The 16,897-nt window shown below is 40.0% G+C and overlaps 1 protein-coding gene across 1 annotated transcript in view; it reads right to left on the bottom strand.

The window, feature by feature from the left end:
• Positions 1-9,421: 9,421 nt before the first annotated feature.
• The window catches only part of plxna4 (plexin A4), a 225,871-nt gene continuing 218,395 nt past the window's right edge, over positions 9,422-16,897 (bottom strand). Inside the window, exons 30-32 of the mRNA XM_068721314.1 lie at positions 16,403-16,615; positions 13,930-14,080; positions 9,422-13,268 (exon numbers count right to left, since the gene is read on the bottom strand). Coding sequence (XP_068577415.1) covers positions 13,173-13,268; positions 13,930-14,080; positions 16,403-16,615 — 460 coding nt within the window. The 3' untranslated portion in view covers positions 9,422-13,172. The remainder of the gene's footprint in view (positions 13,269-13,929; positions 14,081-16,402; positions 16,616-16,897) is intronic.

The raw sequence follows: 16,897 nt of genomic DNA, 5'->3' as shown, positions 1-16,897 counted from the left end.
TCATAAACGACCAATTCATTAATCACTTTTCTGCTGATGGCTTTTGATCAGCAGGGAGAGATTGTGTTCAAGGATTCGTTGAAGGTTGCTGTGCAGATCTGTGATTGCTGTGTAAATCGATTATTTCTTTCAAGGATGCTGTCAGAGAGCCAAGCAGCCCTAAGCAGGACCTCAGAGCCAAGCGCCATGTTTAAGTGAAGAGATTGGTTATTGCTCAATACATTCATCAAAGACAAGCGTACAGAAAGAACAAATACCTTTGATGTATACAACACATGCTTACATATTGTCATGAGTCTACTGTCTCAAACCAACATGCTAATAAAAAGTGTCTTTCAGTTTACATTAGCCTAGAAGGATGTAGTATTATGTTTACCACACTGCTAATACTATAATGGGCTTTTGAAAAGTGTTTCTGACTGACCTAGTATATCTCTGCAAGTCACAAAATAATTATTTAAGTTCTAATATTTACATTGAGTTCAATGACTGTAACAGGAAAGGGCCACTCATAGTGCTAATGGCAAAAATCACAACAAACTGACACTCAAATGCCGCTTTGTAGCCCATTTTATTTTCATTTCTCAGCCCCTCTCATCAACCAATCAGCAGACATGTTTTTGCAAACAAGCTCTGATATAGCTGAGGTATGAATAGCATACAGTCGGTTTCACAACAAAGTTGGTGACTAGCCATTGAAGAGCGTTGATTACCCAACAGGGTGAAACTGTTGGAGACGTTGCCTTCCCGATCAACGTTTTGTTTGCTCGGTTGGCTGAAGCGTGGAGAAACCTCTTTATAGCTACTCTTTGTTCTGTTCTGCAACACATTTACTTGCTGCACTTGCCACTTGTTGAAGGCTGTGAGTCTGGGGCATACAAAGATGTGTTACTGGCTAAAACAAGAGGGAACATTGATGGATCACTGCAATGTCCTGCTGACAGCCTCAGGACCACTCTGACGGTGTCCTGCCAGCCACGGGGTACATTTGGAAAAGAGACTGATATGAAGAGGACATTGAATAGGTGAGGGATGTAACAGGTGCAGGCATTGTGAAGGTATAAAATGTGAGGCAGCTTTAAAGAGAGAGGCATTTAGAGGGACAACAAGAGCAACGGGTACAGACGGAGGATGAGAAAGACAGCAGAGCTAGGTGAGGTTATGTTCAGTCTTCTGAGGAGGGATGTGGCTGTTTTGTCAGCTCCTACAGGCTGAGGGTTATCTGTCTCCCCCAGCTGTGCCACCCAGCTGTCACACACTGCCATGCTCCGCTCTGTCCTGGCATCCTGGCACACGGCTCCCTCTGCCCAGCATTATCTGCTTGCGTGTCTGTGCTGAACATTTGTCAGTCGTTATGGTTGAAGATTATTACTATGGAAATGAGCAGGTTGAGGTTGTTTATGCAGCATGAACCATATGAGAGTCTCTGCCCTTTCCTCCATCTCCAAGACAGCTGACTATCACTGCAGCTAGCTACCAACCTACCACGCTTCCTTCTGTCTTTTAATTAATCAAGTCAGTTTGTACACAATGAAAGTTTTCTTTTCAAGACAGTCTTGGAATCTCTCTGCAGTCATTTCCCAGTGGTAGCCATGTGCCTCTCCTAGACACCAGACTAATCTGCAGTCCTCACTGCCCCACTCGCCACCCCAACCCCGCTGGGTAAGAGCCTCAATTACCCAGAGCCTATCACCACAAACAGCCACTTTGCAGCCAACCACCTGTGACTCAGACTGTGGGAAGCTTTGGCTGCATGGGGCTCTGTGGGGGGAGAACAGCCAAAGCCTTGGGCTGGCCAGCCAACCATTGATTAAGGGTATCAGTATTGATTAAGGGAGCAGGGGACATCTGGAATGGACCAATTTATGTCCCCACATCAATTATTCAAATGGCTGCCGCTGAATTGGATTAGAGGACGAGCTTCATGCCATCATTTCTACGCCTTTACAATCTGTGCCCTCTCAGCAAGCTGTCGTTACAAGTCTCCTGACAAGTCAGCCCCTTGAAATGCAAACTTTTAGTTTGTCACATTTACTGCATATGCAACTGGTGTAATTCATTGTGCTCTGTTCGGATTTTCTCTGCTAAAATCACATTGGTAAAATGCTAGGACAAGCTCTGATTTAGCCCCGATCACTGGCTAATGCCTATAGCTGTTTGCAGGCCCACACTGTGTTGTTTGCCCTTCTGCCTGTGTTGACATCTTGAGGGCTTGAATGCAGCAAAGAATGGCACAGACTGCTAAAGTCTGGTCCAGAGGGTTATACATATTCATAATGTTGGTGCTGAAGAAGCTGTGAAAGTGTGCAAGGCTTTGTTCACGTATGGTCTATATTCTTTTGCTGGCGGTATTTGCGATCATCTGCGCGAGTGTGCCTAGTGGGATTTTGCGTTGTGTATCATGCTGCAGTCGGCAGAGAAAGGCCAGCACTGAGCCCAGCTGATGGGCACCTGTCCATTGTAGACAGGCTAACATGGTGGGAATGAAAAGTGTGACTGAGCCAGTGACAAAAGCCCACAGGTGGCTGACTATGATAGTGGGCTGCCCTTTGTCTGTTTCCCCACCGGATCTGCTCACAGAAACACTGATTCCTTTGACAATGATTAATGAATGTTTTTTTTATTTTTCCTATATTATCATGGACTGTGTTTGACTCTTAGTCATTTTCATTTTTTGTTTTTCTTTTATATATGTAAATTATCGTACAAAATACTGTATAGGAACAATTATGCTTTACATATATTAATTAGTCATAATATTTCTTTTTTTATGGCACAAGTTTATGCATTTTATGTAGATTTTTACATTAATTGTCTGTAGCTTGCATGTTAACTGAGAATATGTTTAGTTTGAAAGAAAATGAGGGGTCCAGATGTGATGGAAAACAAATAGAAAGTTTATTCCATATTGTTTCGAATATAGTTGTGTAGTTCATAACTAAAGATCAGTATTGTGTACATCCATCACAGTATTGAGCTTAATCAATTTAAGTCTAATAAACATAACCTCTTACATGTTTCCATATTTATGCAGCAGAGGGATTTTCTGAATTGTACCTGCCTGTTGCACAGCTATAATCCATTATGCACAGGAAGAATGTGTTGGACATGTAAGCGGACAGTAAAGTAATATTAAATTCAATGTACTTCTCAACCAGATAATCAATTAACTGTGTTGTACAGGCTCACACAGCTCTGGTAATTTGTGTTTCAGTGGGTGCTGGAGCCCAGGGAGCAAATGTGCAGTTTAGAAGGAATTGCATGGTTGTTATTGATTAGGAGATGAAATGGGAGAGAAGATTTGTGGAGCCCTTAAAGGAGAGACCTCAGAGCATGCTGTGTGCGCGTGCATGCTTTCGTGTTTGTATGAAGAGAGGCAGGGTTGTGTGAGATCAGTGGCAAGGTGTGGCATATCAATGTGTCTAGACCCTGTGCTTTACAGATAATTTATCAATTCATCAGGTGGTCAAGGGTTTGCAGTTGGAGAGGAGGTTGATGCGATGTAGTTTGGTAACAATCACATATGAGAAACTGTTTGAGCACAAATAATCCTCCTCAATCAAAAAGCTGTTTCACCTAATAGAAGCTTTTAATGGAAAAAGCAAGGGGAGCCATTTAATAGGACTCAGATCCAAGTACCTGCAGTGAAGAAGCATTACCACACAGTTATTTATGCTCGTTGATTTAACTCCAGCCGACTTACACAGCTCGTCTCTGCTTAAAGGGTTACTTCAGTGTTACAAACTTGTTCTGAAACCTTTTGACAGGCTTTAATTTGTATCTTCATTCTCCATCTGTAGTGTTTAGGGTGTTTCTGGCTGTAAATTTGAGTCTGTCTGATTTTGTTCCCACTCTATCCCTGCTGCCACCAGCAACACAAATGTTTACCAAGACAGAACAGACGGAGGAGGATGGGCTAATATCGTTAATTGCTCCCATCTGTTTGCGTACAGTTGTCAATATCTCTGAGTTCACTCCTGAAATTAGACCTGTCAACCAGTGTCCAAGCTGCACTGCTTTCATCAATCCATTCAGCCTTTCAGTCAGGCAGTCAACACAGCAGTCAGCATGTGAGGAGCCACGTGAGAAACCTGACTCCAAAACTCAATCGTTTTCAAAAGGATTTTTGGCAAGACTTTGTTGCAAAAAAACATAATTTTAGCTGAACTTACTGTCATACTGTTATCAAATCATTAGAAACAGCTTGACAACACTATGTTGTGTGAACAGTAAAAGAAGAATGACCTTTGAGAAGCTGCAACCTTCTGAAAAATAATAAAGCAAAGGAGAGCGATAATATGCAAAGATTTAAGCTCTATGCACCTTCTCCAGTTTAACACCTCTAAGTCCCAGATAACATCCACTTCTTCTCCTCTGCTGTCTTCATGCTCCAAAGCCAGTGAGTGTTAGAGATACATCACAAACATGAGACAGGCTGCCACCATTAGCCTGGCCAAACCATTACTAAGCTTGAAATGTTTTATACTCTGATAGCTCATAACTGAGCTGTGTGTGCAATGTTTTTCTGTAACACTAGTTTCCTAAATGTACCTGTTACTCAAACATGTGCTCTTTGTAAGAAAACTTTGCCACAGCAGCTGATAGAGCGGTATTAATCTTTTGAATTGTTCTGTTGACAGTAAATCTAATAGTCTCTTGTCTTGAAGATACAGTAAGTCTTTTAAGCTGAGGTGGCCAGGGGATGAATGTGGGTTCAAGTCCCCAAAGCTGCAGGTTCTACCTTATCGATTACCCAATCCTGTAACCCCTCATGCCCTCTAACACTGATTGCCTTAACAGCACCAAATTCCTCTCTTCTCCTCGTCTGTCCATAACTCTATCTCCATGTGAACAGGCGCAATCTTTTTTTTCTTTTGCTATGGCCACATCACATCAGTGTCTGTTGATGTAATGGAGGGGTGGGGGTTTTGGATGAAAGGGCTGCAGTGATCATGGGAGTGTGGAGAACCACCCCTGGTGCGAAGCAATCATAGCTGGCTCTATATCATCCTGCCCCCTTCGCTACCTCTCAACCCATCACCCCTCAGAGTTGCCTTTCTCCTCCCTTCCATTATTCCCACCTCACTAGTCAGAAAATTAGGGTGACACTTGGCGGCCCCCACTCCTCTCCCTACCTCTTTTTTTCTCTCTCCTTCCACCTTCCCTCTTTCTATTTCTCACCCATTACCCCCAGTTCACTGGTTGGTATATGGAGGGTGACACTGGGCCAATTCAATCTCTCATCCCCGTCAGCTCCTCAGCCTGCCGGAGTGCTGCAGCCTCCGGTCTATGGGCATACCCCTCCTGCGGGTTGTCACTCTGTTATCTACTTCACACCTTCCTTGCCCTCCTTTGCTACACATAACTTTCTATTTCCTCATCTGTCACTCCTGTTTTCCATCTACTTGTATTTTTGTTTTTTTTAGCTTACCTCTGACTTTTAAAGCCCTGTGTGTCTCAGGGAAGGTGTTTCAAGATGGCCTTGTTGTACTGGGGTAGTGATATGAGTCATCATGCATCTGTACCAGTTGAAAAAGTTAATGTTGCAAAAAGTCAGTCGTGGAAGCTGTTTGTTTTGTGAGATAACGAAGCTGCCACAAATCAGAAAATGAGTACATTCAAATGTGTTTGCCTTTGATGTATCATATTGAATAATGCATATTATAGAGTAAATCAAACCAGTTCTGTGTTTACTAAATAACTCCAGCTACGCTTTGTAGACTTATATGTGCTTAGAGGCAGGGATTTCCCGCTTTGATTTCCTGAATGACTTCAGGACTACTAGATTGGCTCCAAGAGGAAGAAGCTTATGGGTTCAACTAATCTTTCCCAATGCTGCTGTTTCCTAATTATTTTGGCAGCAGATGTTGCTTTTACTGCATTATAATGACCAGGGCTGCATCATGTCAAGAAACACCTCTCCTTACACCAGAGGCAATATTTTGTAACTTGCCTCTTGACAATATGAATAGGATCCATGGATTTACCCCATGGAGTTTATTTTACTGAGATTAGGAGTTAAGCAGCATTTGCATCACTTGGAATAGTGAGCCAGTTTAAATTCATAATTACGGTAGAAAACCCATCAGCCTGTTTCTAACTACCAAATCCAACTTGGAAATTGGAATGGTTGTCAAAGTTGGGAAGATGTATGTAAATTTACATCTGTGTGATGTACATTCAGCCTTGCCTGCAGCCCGTTTCATTAAGCTTTCCTCATTAAGAGGAGAGGAGTTGCATGAAACTTTTAGATGTACAGTAAATATTGTAGTTTAGGAGTATAATGTGTAAGGATGTAAGCTGCACACCTACTTGCATAAACAATATGAGATGGCTTTGCTATTGATCTCTATGAAAGGCATATTAATCATTCACTATAATTTCAGAGGTTTTGACTAAATTATGCCGTTGTTGTGGGCCAGGCTTCTGTCCATGCTTTTATAAAGGTAGACTGATGATATGACTGTTGGATGCTTAATTACATATTATTTAGAGATTTACTTCCCCTTTGCAAACAATCTTTGACATACTTTACAATGACTGTTTTCGACATGCTATACTGTGACATTTTTCAACATGCTATACTATGATTGTTTTCGACATACTATACTATGACTTTTTTAACACTTTTTTCGACATACTATACTATGACTGTTCTCGACATGATATACTATGACTGTTTTCGACATGCTATACTATGACTTCTTTCAACATGCTATACTATGACTTCTTTCGACATGCTATACTATGACTTCTTTCGACATCCTATACTATGACTTCTTTCGACATGCTATACTATGACTTCTTTCGACATGCTATACTATGACTTCTTTCGACATGCTATACTATGACTTCTTTCGACATGCTATACTATGACTTCTTTCGACATGCTATACTATGACTTCTTTCGACATGCTATACTATGACTTCTTTCGACATGCTATACTATGACTTCTTTCGACATGCTATACTATGACTGTTTTCGACATGCTATACTATGACTTCTTTCGACATGCTATACTATGACTGTTCTCAACATGCTATACTATGACTTCTTTCAACATGCTATACTATGACTTCTTTCGACATCCTATACTATGACTTCTTTCGACATGCTATACTATGACTTCTTTCAACATGCTATACTATGACTTCTTTCGACATCCTATACTATGACTTCTTTCGACATGCTATACTATGACTTCTTTCAACATGCTATACTATGACTTCTTTCGACATCCTATACTATGACTTCTTTCGACATGCTATACTATGACTGTTCTCAACATGCTATACTATGACTTCTTTCAACATGCTATACTATGACTTCTTTCGACATCCTATACTATGACTTCTTTCGACATGCTATACTATGACTTCTTTCAACATGCTATACTATGACTTCTTTCGACATCCTATACTATGACTTCTTTCGACATGCTATACTATGACTTCTTTCGACATGCTATACTATGACTTCTTTCGACATCCTATACTATGACTTCTTTCGACATGCTATACTATGACTTCTTTCGACATGCTATACTATGACTGTTTTCGACATGCTATACTATGACTTTTGTCAACATGCTATACTATGACTTCTTTCGACATGCTATACTATGACTGTTTTCGACATGCTATACTATGACTGTTTTCGACATACTATACTATGACTTCTTTCGACATGCTATACTATGACTGTTTTCGACATACTATACTATGACTTCTTTCAACATGCTATACTATGACTGTTTTCGACATGCTATACTTTGACTTCTTTCGACATGCTATACTATGACTTCTTTCGACATGCTATACTATGACTTCTTTCGACATGCTATACTGTGACTTCTTTTGACATGCTATACTATGACTGTTTTCGACATGCTATACTATGACTTTTTTAACACTTTTTTCGACATGCTATACTATGACTGTTTTCGACATGCTATACTATGACTTCTTTCGACATGCTATACTATGACTTTTGTCGACATGATATAGTATGACTGTTTTCGACATACTATACTATGACTTCTTTCAACATGCTATACTATGACTGTTTTCGACATACTATACTATGACTTCTTTCGACATGCTATACTATGACTTTTGTCGACATGCAATACTATGGCTTCTTTCGACATGCTATACTATGACTGTTTTCGACATACTATACTATGACTTCTTTCGACATGCTATACTATGACTGTTTTCGACATGCTATACTATGACTGTTTTTGACATGCTATACTATGACTGTTTTCGACATGCTATACTATGACTGTTTTCGACATGCTGAAATATAGGCGCTTCGTCAAAATGTAATAATTCTCAATTATCTATCGGTTTTAGATCCAGGGTGCGGATACAACGGCGTCTGGGTCCGGATCCGGACTGCGGCCCGCCTATTAGTGACCCCTGGTATAGCATGTCGAAAAAAGTCAAAAACAGTCATAGTATAGTATGTCGTCAAAAGTCAAAAACAGTCATAGTATAGCATGGCGTCAAAAGTCAAAAACAGTTTTAGTATAGCATGTCATAGTATAGCATGTCGAAAAAAGTCATAGTATGTCGACTGTGGCTAAGTGGAGAGCAGGGCCGTCTCTCAGTCAGAGGATCAGTGGTTCAAACCCTGGCTCCGGCTCTGCTAGTTGCATGTAGATGTGTCCTTGAGCAAGACACTTAACCCCAAAATTGTTCCCGTAACTGTGCCTATTGTAGAAATGTGATAGAATTTGGATAAAAGCGTCTGCTAAATGTCTGTAATATTCGCATTTCACAATAAGTTATTACACATTGTAAAACATTGAACAGTGCAATGTCTTTGGTGATTGGACTCCATCCTGAAGGAAGACAATCAAGGGTTGGTGATGCTGAGGTCAGATAAGGCATAATCCCACTGGAGTCCAGCCACTGGTCATGGTGTTGATGAAGGGAGTTGCTGTAGAGTTATAAACGGTATAGCATAGAATGTCGAAAAAAGTCAAAAACAGTCATAGCATAGCATGTCGAAAAAAGTCAAAAACAGTCATAGTACAGCACGTCAAAAACAGTCATAGTATAGCATGTCAAAAAAAGTCAAAAATAGTCATTGTATAGAATGTCAAAAAAAGTCAACAGTCATAGTATAGCATGTCAAAAACAGTCATAGTATAGCATGGCGTCAAAAGTCAAAAACAGTCTTAGTATAGCTATTCGAAAAAAGTCAAAGGAAGTCACAGTATAGCAGCTATACCACCCTACACTAGGAGTTTTTGACATACATAAGTAATGCTTTTTAATTACATACCATCACTTCTATAACCTTCTTTGTATGACTTTTCAAGACACAAATACTTTACCATGATTTTTTTAAGACATACTTCATTGTGAAATTTTTATATATATACCACACATGTTTTTATTTACACTTTGCTCAATTTGCAGACTGCAGTCTTGGAAGAGGGTTATTACAATCAAAAAGCAATAATGAAATGCTTGGTTTCATAATAAAGTTTATTCTATATTACAAATAGTATTTTGTTCTTGACTGCAAAATAGGAATGCATTATATTTACATACACAGGTATACAATTATAACAAAGTTAGAGAAGCTCGCCTTATATCCCCCAGGTTTCAGTTTTGTCTCTTGATAAGATACTCTTTATCTTTCAAATATGGTCTAGTAAAAGTATTTTCTAGCATGTTTCTGTAACACCTGCTATAACACTGAGCAAGGAGGACATTGTCAGTTCCTACAAAACGTTTGAAGGTGGAAACTTTATCTGTGGTGTTGATAACACAAGGTGGCTAAAAGCAGACAACCTTTGTTACAGGGGAAGGGAAAGGAGAAATGAAATACAGGATGTTACACTCGGGGGTAGATTCACAATGACAGTCCAGGACTTGCACCTTATTCTTTTTTAACACACAGCTGTGAGGGGAAGCTTTGGGTATCTAGATGGAGTTATCATTGGCTACATGAATGAAAGGGTTTCAGTTATATGTTTCTAACAATATCAATGCCAGCTTTGCATGAATTACTTATGTCAAGTCCCTAAATCAATCTTTTTCCAATAACGGAGTGGAATAGGTTTACTAAATAACACGTCCAGCAAACACCTTGTGAATGTACCCCTCCAAGATGAAACAACAGACATTCTGTATAGCTGCAGATAGTAATTAATGGAAAATGACTTAGATATCTCACATACATTTGACACAAGGGCTAAGAAAGAAATATTTACTTGCCAAACTCAGTCTTAAACATAAGTCTACTATTAAGCCTAATAAGCCTTTCTTGTTAGAAAATTCTGTTTATCTGTATGTTAAAGCACATGTATACATTCTTTCTTTCTTTTTAAGTAACATTTTTATTTTGTGACGCATACGTTGGCAAACTGATGAACCATATCTGTTTGCTTTCATAAGTGACCATCTTTAGTTATTTGAAAACAGCTTCATAATTAAACATGTGTCTTTTCTGTTTTGGGTTCAACTGATGGAGAACAAAATTGTAAGCAATTATCATGATGAAATTACCAAGTAACGCAATAGACAAGTACCAAAACAATAATGTAATAGCAAAGACAAAGCAAGACTCGACTTGCATCTTCTGCGAACCACAACTAAAAGACACAGCTGTCACAAAACAATAAAGCCTGTAATGGAGGCCACAGTAGGGACAAGAAATTCAAAACAGGGTTCATGTTATCTTTATGTGAGATCCATAATCTAAAAATTAACAGTTGACTTGTAAATTATTTTAAAGTCCCAAGTAGTAGTAGAAGTTTATAAATATCTTTGAGCAAGGCAGTTCTATTTCATACCATCCAAATAGGTCAACATGCAAGGGTATATATTATTTGTTTTATTCAGCATCTAAAACTTCACAAAAACTATGGGCATGAGGTTCTGCATTAGGGGTTGAACTGGATAAAGGTTCCACCTTAAACGAAAGTTATAGTTTTTATTACATGAACAATCCACTTTTTCCATCTTGATTCTTCCAAGCAAAAGAAAGATAAAAGAACACATCCACATCATCATTGCAAGGCTTAATTTTCTTATTTTTCACTTTTTTTTTTAAATAAGTTTCTTAAATTGTTTACGTTTTACATGCGCTTAAAAAGCCAATAAAGGACCCAAGGTGGACCTAGGGCGGTCTTCACACATTCACATCACCACATGGGGCACGTTGTCAAGGCAAAAGAAAGGGCAGAGGTCAAAAGGTACGGAGGGCGCCTCCATCATCTCTCTTTCAATCACTCTCTCCAACAAGTCATTTCTACTTTTAATGTCTAACATTTTCTGTTCATCCTGCCATTCTGTTCCTGCTCTATCCGATTTTTTTTTTTTTTTCTTCTTTTTTTCGAGGCTTGAAGAAGGCCCCCCCCCTGCCGCCACTGAGGACAACTACACTAATACAGACAAGAGCGCCTCAACAGTTAGGTTTTTGCTGTATGCAACTAGCTACCATCTCCAATGCTTGTGCAAAACAGAAAAGAAAACTGGTAAGTCAGGAGCCGGACACAACGGTGAACGGTGTGCCGAGAACCGGAGAGACCTGGGACGATGGAAAGAGGAAGGAGGATCGGATCACCTCGCCCACAGAGCCTCTCACCTCGACACACTGAGGTCAGAAAAATCACGTAAAGTTTGTCACAATATTTTTTGTCTTAGAAGTGGTTGTATTTTTCTTAGTCCTTTTTTGTCAGTTCCTCAGTGGCACTTTACAAATACATTTTTGACCGTTTTTAAAATTTCAAGCTCCTTTGGTTTTTGGCTGACCGACTAAGTCCATCTTGTTTGATTTCTCCACACGAAAGTCTTTAAATGAGAACATCCTGGGAAAGAAGTGCTACCCTCACAACAGAGCCCGTTAGGGAGCCGTCTCAGGCTATCTGTATTGAACCATTCTTCTGATTTTAAATGTTCAAGCAATTTCTTACCCAGTACATTTCAGTCAGCTTTTCCCTTTCCCTCCTCCAGGGTTGGCGTAGATATCTGGGCAGTCAGGATCTTGTGCAGCTGCTGATTGTGTGTGTGTATCTGTGCGTGTATGTGTGCTTTGATAGACTGTCGCAGTGGCAACACAAGATTGGAAGTGGCAAGAGCCAGAGAAAGACTGCTCCTGGTGTTTGGATTAGCAGTCAAAACACTGTTGTCCAGAGTTGGTTGTGTGCTTCTTAGAGAGGATCCAACTTGGGTCAGGACCTCCAGGGTTTTGTTTAATAGGTTAATTTTGCATTAGCCACATAAGCCAGATGAAAGCAGGAATCATGAGCGTTTTCTTTGAAGTAAATGTATGCTGGGCAGGGAAAATGTGCGTATGTTGTAAGGGGATATAGTTTGGGGATGTTCTGGTATTTAAAGTTTTAGTGTCAGTCACGTTTCAATAACGGAAAAGTTCAGAGAAGCACTAATTCTTCCTTGCCCCATCAGTCTTTTTCTTAATTACAACTCCAGCTACATTGAGAGAGAGAGAGCACAAGAACATTCTGGTTTTGCCTGGACTCGCCCCAAATTTCGCAGATATGTATGCTTCGCTTGTAGGTACAGTGTAAACTTGGCAAACCGTCCTTGCATTCATTTTCTTCAGAGATGTTCATTTGGCTTGCAGGCATCGTTTTTGATGTTTCCTCTTGATTCCGTACATTGAATATAGAACTACAATAAACTGGACTCTAGAGATGTTTTTATTTTCACTATCCTACTTCTGAAAAAAGTTCTCAACAAAATGGACACCCAACATTGTGGTTTTTAAAGAATTACCTATCAGTGTAAATTCTTAAAGGCAACATAAAAATGTTTTTCCCTCTCTTTTCTTCCAGCAGGGGGACTGAAGTATGCCAATATGGCCAGCTTTCAAGCAATCACCCCTTGAAGCTTTCTCTGTGGTGAAGCTGAGGGATCCCCCGCATTGCACTGTGGGAAATGCCGACCTCAGTCCCGAAACCACAATTCGGATATCTTCAGGTAAACTAGTCTATGCAGCAGAGTGGATGAGGAAAACAAAAAAAATTCTTGGGGAAGAGGAAGCAGAAAAAGGTCAAGGAAGAAGTCATCATCTTTGAAAGGCGGAGGGAGGAAGTCACATGATGAAAAAGATGGGGACAGGTCTTCGCTCAGGCACGGCTCGGTTTCTGATGGGGTCTTTTCCCAGTGCGCCCTGGGAAGTGCGGTCCTCAGCTCTCCAGACTCATGAAGGCCACCACCTGCTCCAGCTTGAAGGCCAGCCTTTGTTTCCGGGCTGCATCATCCTGCTCCAGTGAACAAACAATCTACCAGCAGGACAGTGAGGTAAACACAAAGACATTAGACACCAAAAGTACTCAACATGACAAAGCTGCAATCAGTACTTTCAAATCTGGTATATCATGATAACTATTTAAGATGTTCCAATGTGTTTTGTATTTCATTATTGAAATACTGCTGTAGAAAATATGTACTCTAGTAAATGGAATATCTTGATGACATGGATCACTGATGTGCGTACTGACAAAATGGCAAACTTTAAAAACAGTTAAAGGAATCCTCCACGGAAAAGCTATCTTTCAAACATCAAATACTCACTCCATGTAAGCTTGAAAGGTGGCTACGGTAACTTCCTCCTTGTGGAGGTTGGCAGCTTTAGTCATCTTGGATACACGGCAGTTACCAAAAAAGTATTAAAGCATCTATTTGTCTTATCTACTTTTAGGGCTGAATCATTACAGGAAATGGAGCAACAACAAGTTGGAATCCACAGTAAGTGATGTGAGTCTAAGATGACTACAGCTGCCGTTCCTCGATTATATGACACCCTTTTTCAGTGGAATATTCCTTTAACTGTGCTGACCAAAGATCAATAACATCAGTGTGTATGAAATGTACTAAATCTTAGATAATGATGACACAGTCTTGTCTTGAAATGTAGTAAGTGCACCTCTCAGTATTACGTACCTCCTCAGTATATTTCCCCACATAAGAGTAAATCTCACTGAGAGAGCTCATGGAGTTGAACTCGTTCATGTGCATCCTTGACTGTTCTGCCAAGTAGGCGTTCATGTCCTGGTCGCTGATCACTTGCATCTTATTAATGTCTGAGTAGTACCTATTAAAAGAGACAGGGAGGAATAAAACAAAGCAAACGCTTGTTAGGACTATTTGTTTCTGAGAGCATTGTTAGAAATATCATACAGCTAGTGCTGCTGTTTTCCTTCGAGCATAGGAACATGACTGAAATGAAGTCATAGTTGACACTAACAGGCCTCAGATTTCAACCTTGAACACACACACACTGCATTGAGGTAAGGGTAATCAGTCACTGTCGACAGCAGCTGTGTTGCCCCTATCAACTATGTTGATTAAAGCTGGTTATTTACATATTAAATTTCTGTAGCTGCTCAAGGACAGGCCTGGTGTTTGGCTGGATCATTCTGGGCATGTGTGAGGGAGAGATGGATTTGCCAGGAAGCAAGTCTTCAGAGCAAACTGAGCAAAGGAGAAGGCAGGTGGGTATTGCTCATAGTCTCGGCACAGAGGTCACAAACAACACCTGTTCAGTGCTGGAGGGCAGTTGTAGGGAGCTCCTAGCAGGGGATTGTTATGCAGACAACAGGTGTGTAAAGGAAAACAAGTTTTAATGAACAAAACTAAAATCGAATGCTTTGAAAAAGTGTTATTTTCAAGATCGTTCCAATATTATCACGAGACTTGATGCGTTTATCAAAATGCTGAAGATAATCAACCTTTTTTCCCAGCATGCCTTCTACAAGCGTGCAGTTGTCTGACTCTCATGCGACTGACATATTCAATTTGAAACAACACAGAAGTCTATTGTGCTCAGGTCTGTATTGCATAGTTGCAATAAGGGCCATGACATCATTGTCTGGAGACCATTAACTCACCCACTTCAAATGAAAGTATCAATATTTCACTTGCCAGCTTCACTTCATAGGCATTTTTGTGACATTTTATGACATACTATAGTAAGAAATTGATATGGCATACTAAAATATGACTTTATTTAGGCATTTCCATGGGGTACTGTACTATGATTTTTATGAAATGCTTATTGCACACTATGCTATTATTGTATGTCATGCTATATTAGCACATATTCATGGAAATTATTTGTATTAAATACTCTTATGAGCTAACCCTTATGGCATATATTAGACACTTTTTTTTAATGGATTACTACACTAATATTTTAAGTCATATTATTCACAGCCACATATCAATAACATACTGTAGCTTTGTGGGGTATCATGGCGTTGCCCAATTGCACTGCCTCCAAACCCGAAATATGCATAATTTTGGCATTTATCGGCATTTCAAATCTTTTTATTTTTGTAGATTGAATTGTTACTGTTCTGCAGTCAATGTCTACACATCCCTATAGAGAAGTGCTGAATGAACAGCAGACATTTCCTTCCTGGGGCACAGGTTGTCATTAACATGCTCTCTAGGTAAGGATGTCCCATCTTTACAATTAAGCTATACTAAAAAGGAGAGAGACATAAAAGGACATCGCTACAGTATTCACTTTCTTTTTGCAGTCTTCTTTCATAGCTACAGCAGAGTGGAGCAGCTCTAGAGCCACCCTTACTCAGTCACTACTATTTTACAGAGGCTTTTCCAACTAAATAACGCTGCGTTTGCTGATGACAGCATTGCTCCACCAAACTTGCAATGAAGGCATGATTTATATACATGAGAGTACAAGCTGAAATTCCAGCTTGTGCTACCCCCTACAGTGGCAGTTGCTACATTCTCTGTCCACACTGATAATTTTTCAGCTTACAGTATTCAAATACATCCATGCATGAATCACCAGATGACCCTTACACTTATTTGTGTTTATGGGAGACCACAAACGCACACTGCAGACACATATGGGACTAATGAGTATGGTTCTGAGTCTGAAGCTTCCCATTTTCTTCCACCCATTCAAGCATCGCACATATATTCTGGTCCTAAGGCTTGTCTGGTGACGAAGCTACAGACACATCTTTACTAGTCAGTCTGAACTGCTTCAGACTACCCCATCTTTTATTCAGGACCTCTCTGACTCCCCTGCTAACAAATACATTTAATAAAAATCTAATTTAAAAAAATTACCAGCTTCTACTGCCTGCTACTCTTAAAAATTATTTCTCTCTTTCCACACAAACACACTTTTTGCACTTCTCTGAACTGTAGATCTCATGCCCTGGGCGTTCCCATCCATTCTCACTGTGTTGTAATTTGGATTGTGTTTCATGGCCCATAGATCACAGAGCTACAGTCACATTGTGTGTGTGTTGGAATGAAACATGGCTAATGCAGGCTTTCTGATGTTTTCACTCAAATAAAAGCCCACCGCACACACGCACACACGTCCTCTCCTCATCCATCCAGTGTTTGTTGTGTACATTTATCAACAGCTCACCTCTCCACCCAGCTCTTGTAGCTGGGAATGTCCTTGGCATAAAGCAGCTTGTTGGAGGGTGAGTCCTTCCCAAGGCGGTGTTCTGAGGTGGAGCAGGAGTCCATGAAGGTCTGGGCCACCACAGACAGACAGGCATCTGTGATGCTGCTCTTATGGATGTCAAACACAAACTGGGGGTTCTTGATCACATTCACCCAGAAACGCAGAGGTAGGCTGCAGGAAAAAGGACAAAGAGAACAAAGGAATTTAGTGGCACACTAGTTGCGATAACACGATTAAACACAAGTTTAATACTTTTATGTTTCATCATTCTTTAATAATGTATGTACGTGTGCTGCAGCCAATCTCCATTCAAATGAGGTTTCCTTAAATTTCAAAGTTTAAAATAATAAATGTTGTGGGGTTAAGTCAATTTACCAAAACTGAACTTGTCATCTGTTAAAAAAAGAAAAAAATCCATGACCTAATGGGACAAATTTACTTATGTAATTGTGT

This window comes from Cebidichthys violaceus, unplaced genomic scaffold, assembly GCF_023349555.1.
Source record: "Cebidichthys violaceus isolate CVI_PGR_0920_01 unplaced genomic scaffold, fCebVio1.0.p SCAF_27, whole genome shotgun sequence".
NCBI lineage: Eukaryota > Metazoa > Chordata > Actinopteri > Perciformes > Stichaeidae > Cebidichthys > Cebidichthys violaceus.
This window is presented reverse-complemented; position numbering and strand designations above follow the sequence as displayed.